We start from the raw sequence: 5,575 nt of genomic DNA, 5'->3' as shown, positions 1-5,575 counted from the left end.
GATTTGGGCGAGCAATAGAGTTGCCAAAGGAAAGGAATTTGGAAGAATTCAGTAAAGTAATATGCCATGAGGGGTGAGAGGCCCATCAACTGGCAGGCTAAATGCATAGAGTAGGTTAGCAGACTAACCAGAATTAGATATAGTAAGGAAAAAAAGATGTCATTAAAGGGAAGACTATGAGGAGGGAAAGAGTACCTTTTAGCAGGTTTAATCTTGAAAAGGATTATTTATGGGGGAAATATACCAGGACAGAGGGAGGGATCGACCAGGAGTCAGGTGGATTCCACCTGCCAGACCATGTCCCAGACCTGTCTAAAGATCCCTAATCAATATCTCAAAAGTTGTTTAAAGATGTCCAGATGTTGGAGGGATAGATGATGGAAGCTAATAAAGAGTTCCATCTTAATAATCACTCTATATAAATAGAATAGTCTAGGTCTTGGGTTATACCTGATAATAACTAGATGGGCTTCTTCCCTGTAATGAAAGAGAATAAGCTCCAAATCCACATCACAAATATATATTTTGAGTCAAGAACTCACTGTTCTGAATAGCTCCAAGAAAGCACTAAAAATAGCTGAAGAGGAAAGGACAAAGCTGAGAGCCTGGTAGCAGTTAGCCTGGAATACAATAGCAAAGGCTTAAATTCCTTTAACATATATACACAAGATAAATCTGCACAGCCCAAGATCTACCAGGGTACATACAGTCTGTGACTGAATACAGTAATTCATGGTGTCCTTGAAGATATAATGGAAGCTCTAGAATTATCTTTTGTACAGTCAAATGGTTGATAGCTTGTTTTATAGCTGTAGAAGGAAACAAATCAAGAGGTTACATAACATGCAAACAAGAATTCATGTCAGGAGGAGGAAAAGGAGAAAATAAAGCTGAAGAGAAAAGATTGGGGTCAAGGCCAAATTGTAGATATGAATACTCTGACTGTAGATTTGAATTTAAATTTTGGCTTATTGAGTAATGAGAGCCATTAATGTTTTTGAGCAAGAGACAGAATTATGTGATAAAAGTAAAATTTTAGGTATTAGCAAAATGTTGAAGGAATGATGCTTTACATTTGTATAGTATTATATAATCTACTTTCACATACAATATCTGTTTTGATTAACGCAACCCATAAAATAGGTAGGGCAGCCCACTTATGATAGATAAGGAAAGGAAAGTGAGACTGACTTGTCCAAAGACAAATGACTAGTAAAGTCATCAGAATTGAAAGTCAAATATTCTTTTTGTCCAATGTTCTTTCTACCTAAACACTGAAGGTAAGTATTTTGGTTTTTGGTTTTGTTTTTTTTTGGTTGAGACAACTGGGGTTAAGTGACTTGCCCAGGGTCACACAGCTAGAATAGGCTAAGTGTCTAAGGTCAGATTTGAACTCAGGTCCTCCTGACTTCAGAGCTGGTGCTCTATCCACTACACCAACTAGCTGTCCTAAAGGCACTCTTGCTTATAGTTACTTAGTAAGTATTAGAACCAGAATTCTATTGTAGGTCCTCCTAACTTCCATTCCATTCAACTACTGCCTCTAATACTACTTTAAAATGTGGCAAAATTACCACATTTGGAGGAAATTTGGAGGAAAATTTGAATTGATTAATTTGAGCTGATGGGATGCAGGAGAAGAGAGCCCATCAGACATTGAGAAATAGGAGAGCCTAAGTGCAGATAGGATGCAGGACTGGAGCGGTAGACTGGAGTCATCTGCAGAGAACCGATAGTGCAAGATTTAAAGGTGGGTGTGTTTGACCTTTGGGAGGGAATAGAGAACTGGTGAGAAGAAAGCAAAGGGCTGAAATCCTTTTTAACAAGTAAAGGAGAGAATGGAGTTAGTAAAGGAGACAGATCTAGTTGTATAATCAGGACCATGTCCTTGATGGGGGACATGGGAAGACAAAATGTCCAGAAGGACCCAGTCATCCACAATCAACCAATAAACATGTATTAAGCACTTACCGGTTCCACAGGCACCCTGATAAGCGTTAGGAATAGAAAGATTAAAGACATCCCCTGCCCTGGGATAATACCCAATCGCTGTGTGCACACAAGCAATCTGCGTAATAAATTGGGCAGTGTCGACAGAGAGAAGGCGAGAGAACGAGGCAAGACTAAAAAAGGCTCCCTTAGAAGGCAGGATTTCAGTTGGAACTTGAAGGAAGCAGAAGTGAAAAAGAGCATCCCCAGCATGAAGAGAGTCAGTGAAAATCCCTATTTCTTGGCCAGGGAATAGAATAACGTCTGTGTTTCTGGATTGCAAAGTACATTGGGGATGGGGGATAGTTATGGAAAGTGTAAAAAGACTGGAAAAGTGAGGGCCCCAAACAGAGGTTTGATATTTGATCCTAAAGACGCCACTGGAGTTTATTCTGTAAGTGACGTCACGGTCAGACCTTCACTTTGGGAAACTCGCTGGCAGCTGGAGTAGATGGACCGGAGGGGGAGAGACTAGTGGTAGCCCCAACGGCAACTGTGGCGATGGTCTAGTGTGAGGTGACTACCGGGACAGTGGGAATATCACCCGGGAGAAGGGAAGATCTGTGAGGGATATCCCTGGCGACAAATGGGATTTCAAAGATGGCGCGCAGCTGGGGAGCCTGAGTGATGGAAGCTAGGAAGAGGAGGGGGCTGGGAGGAAAGATGGGTTCGGTTTGGGTGCGCCGACTGTATGCCTCCAGAGGACTAACGGTGGCAGAAGAGGGGAGCCTGGAGAGGAGCGGGGAGATCTGGGCTGCAGAAGCCGGTTTGAGAGAAAATAAGTGACTCCGCGGAAGCAGAGGAGATCAGCAAGATTAAAGACAGAGGGAAGAGAGGAAGCGCCCGAGGGGCAGTAGAGGTGGCTGGGGTGCGGAGGAGGAAGGTCCCGAAAAAGCATCGGTTCTGAGAGTTGGGAGGAGGCCCCGGAGGCCGCCTCAAGGTCGTGGAAACTCGAAGGGAAAGAGCCTCAAGAAGAGGCGCGAACAGTGTCCAGGACTGCGGAGGTCGGGAAGCACTGCAGTGAGACGCGTTTTATTTTACCACTAGGAGATCCGTAATCACCTTGCAGAGGAGGGCTTCCAGAAAGTACCAGAAGCGGAATTGTAGAACATGAGGAAGAGTGGAGGGAAAGCACGCACGAGACACAGCGAGCGCTGGGATGACTTAGGCAAAGTTTGCTCTCAACTTCCCGGCCAAGTCCCCGGGGTCCGGCCCGGCCGCCTCACACGCTGCCCACAGGGTCCAAGAAGGAGGGGAAAGGCCCGCATTGGGGAGCGGGGGACCACTCTCCAGAGGTGGGGGGCGGGGCAGGGTCCGGGGGCGAGGCGGTCTCGGAGGAAAACGCCCCCGCCATCTTTGTTCCACCAATCAGCAGGAGCGGCTGTCTTCCGGGAAGTTACAGGAAACAAACACTGCGGCTGCACCGAGGCAGCCCCACCTCCGAGCCGGCAGCCTGAAGCGCACTCGGACCCGCTCGGCTTCCTTCATAGCGGAGCGCGGCCCGAGCTCCCCAGCCCTTGCCCCCTCCCTGCCTGGGGGCCGCCGCCGAGCCGAACCGAACCGAGACCGGCGGAGCTGCCGGGGAAGGAAGCGGGCGGACCATGGCCGAGACCGGTCCCTCTCAGGTAAGCGCCTCCCGGTCCCGACGGGGGGCGTGGAAGGAGCACGTGCTGCATCCGTTATCTCCGCCCCCGGGCCCCGCCTCTCCCTCCGTAAAGGCTGGTGGCCCGGCAAGTCCCGCCCGCCTCAGATATAAGCCTGCGCCTCCGGGCCGGGGAAGTGCCTGAGGGAGCGCTGAGGGACGAGCGGTTCTGTGGGAGCCCGCTGCCAGCCCCTCTCTCCCCTCCAGGCTCCGGAGCGGAAGGCGGACGCCCCCTTGCAGGCCTCGAAGCGCTCCCCGTGGCCCCTGGCGACGGCCATGAAGGCCATGGAGAAGACCCTCTGCAGCCAAGCCAGCCGCCTGAAGTCCCTGGAGGGGCGGGCCGGGGCCGTGGAGAAGAAGCTGAGCGACTGCGAGAGGTCCGCCGCGGAGTTCGGGAGCCGGCTGGACAGCAAGCGGGCCGCGCTCGAGTCCGTGGTCCAAGAGTACGGGCAGCTCCAGAGGCGGCTGGAGAACATGGAGAACCTGCTGCGCAACCGCAACTTCTGGCTCCTGCGCCTGCCACCCGGCCGCCGGGGGGAAGCCCCCCGGGTAAGCAGTCCGGGGGGCCCCCTCAGCACCCGCTGCCCCAGCCAGAGGGAGGGGGGCAGGGAGAGATGAAGGGAGTCAAGGAGAGGGGGGGGGAGAGGAGGAGGGAGGGAAGGGAGAGGAGGAGGGAGGGGAGGGAGAGGAGGAGGGAGGGAAGAAGGAAAGGGAAGGACGGTGAGAAGCAGAGAGAGGAAGGAAGGAGAGATGGAAAGAGAGAAATAGGAAATAGAGACAAACATCCAGAGAGAGCCTTAGCCAGAGAGACAGAAATGCGCGCGCGCGCGCGCGCACACACACACACACACGTGGAGTTTTGTATACATCTATTCTGGGGCCCCTTTCTTCACTGTGTCCTAGGTGAGCAGCTAGGGAAACTCTGGGAATGGAGCCCTGAATCTGGAGCTTGGAAGACCTGAATTCAGGTCCCCTTCAGTCTGCCCTCACTGGCAAATGGGAATGATATTAGCACCTACCTCTCAGGGCTATTGTGAAGATAAAATAAATTCTTTATAAAGAACTTTGGAAACTTCAAAGAATCAGAGAAATGCAGGCTTTATATAAAATTTCCTGCTTCCCCCATTCCTTACAATTTTATTCCATTTGTTTGTGTATGTGTAGCTATTCCCCAGTCAACAGGCACCCATCACACACTTTGTTACAGTATTTTGCTCCCACAAGTGCTGCTATATTTTGTTATATATGTGGCGTTTCTCAATGTCTTCGTTTTATCTGTACAATGAGGGGGTTTGAAAAAGTAATCTGAGATCCTTTCCAACCCTAGATTTGTGATCCAAGAATCAAAGGCTAGGAAGATCCCAGTAAACTCTGGATGGAAAACGCCATCTGCATCGAGAGAGAAATATGGAGGCTGAATGTAAAGCAACGCAAGCTACAAGCTACGTTCACTTTTTCTTTTTCTGTTTTTTTTTTTTTTTTCCCTCTTGTGGTTTTTCCCTTTTATTCTGATTTTTCTCTCCCAACATGATTCATGAAGAAATGTGTTCTTAAAAATGAATGTACATGTATAACCAAAAAAATAATAAAGCAATAATTTTTTTAAAGGATAGAAAGAGTTGAGTAACTTCTTTCATGTAATTACACATTGTTTTCCAGAATGGCTGGACCAATTCAGAACTCCTCCAATAATGTATTGGTGCTTCGCCTTCCCAGAGATCCTCTAGTGTTGGTGATTTCCACCTCCTTATTAATCTCTCTGCTAATTTGGTCAGTGTGAAGTGAACCTTCAGAGCTTTTTTTTGTTTGTTTTTTAAATCAAATGTTACGTGAATGCTAACTTTTATTGGCTATAATTACTTCATAGTTGATCATGGGTTTTTAGATGTGACGAACATATAACACCAGTGTGGAGATAAATGATTTGTATGAGTGCTTATAAAG

At 48.4% G+C, this 5,575-nt stretch overlaps 1 protein-coding gene across 1 annotated transcript; it reads left to right on the top strand.

Moving 5' to 3' along the window:
- The first annotated feature begins 2,145 nt into the window (after positions 1-2,145).
- Positions 2,146-5,241, top strand: LOC141551664 (protein ZNF767-like). Its single transcript, XM_074283556.1, has 5 exons — positions 2,146-2,622; positions 3,037-3,157; positions 3,365-3,614; positions 3,839-4,180; positions 4,959-5,241. The coding sequence occupies exons 3-5, from the start codon at positions 3,591-3,593 to the stop codon at positions 4,983-4,985; spliced, it is 393 nt and encodes a 130-aa protein (XP_074139657.1). The 5' UTR covers positions 2,146-2,622; positions 3,037-3,157; positions 3,365-3,590; the 3' UTR covers positions 4,986-5,241.
- The last annotated feature ends 334 nt before the right edge of the window (positions 5,242-5,575 follow it).

Source organism: Sminthopsis crassicaudata, chromosome 1, assembly GCF_048593235.1.
Source record: "Sminthopsis crassicaudata isolate SCR6 chromosome 1, ASM4859323v1, whole genome shotgun sequence".
Taxonomy (NCBI): domain Eukaryota; kingdom Metazoa; phylum Chordata; class Mammalia; order Dasyuromorphia; family Dasyuridae; genus Sminthopsis; species Sminthopsis crassicaudata.
This window is presented reverse-complemented; position numbering and strand designations above follow the sequence as displayed.

Excerpts from the sequence above, each read along its gene's own strand:
- LOC141551664 (XM_074283556.1), top strand. The coding sequence starts at position 3,591 with ATGGCCGAGACCGGTCCCTCTCAG. Across the intron at positions 3,615-3,838 it reads CCGAGACCGGTCCCTCTCAG|GCTCCGGAGCGGAAGGCGGA; the intron begins GTAAGCGCCTCC and ends TCTCCCCTCCAG. Across the intron at positions 4,181-4,958 it reads GCCGGGGGGAAGCCCCCCGG|ATTTGTGATCCAAGAATCAA; the intron begins GTAAGCAGTCCG and ends TTCCAACCCTAG.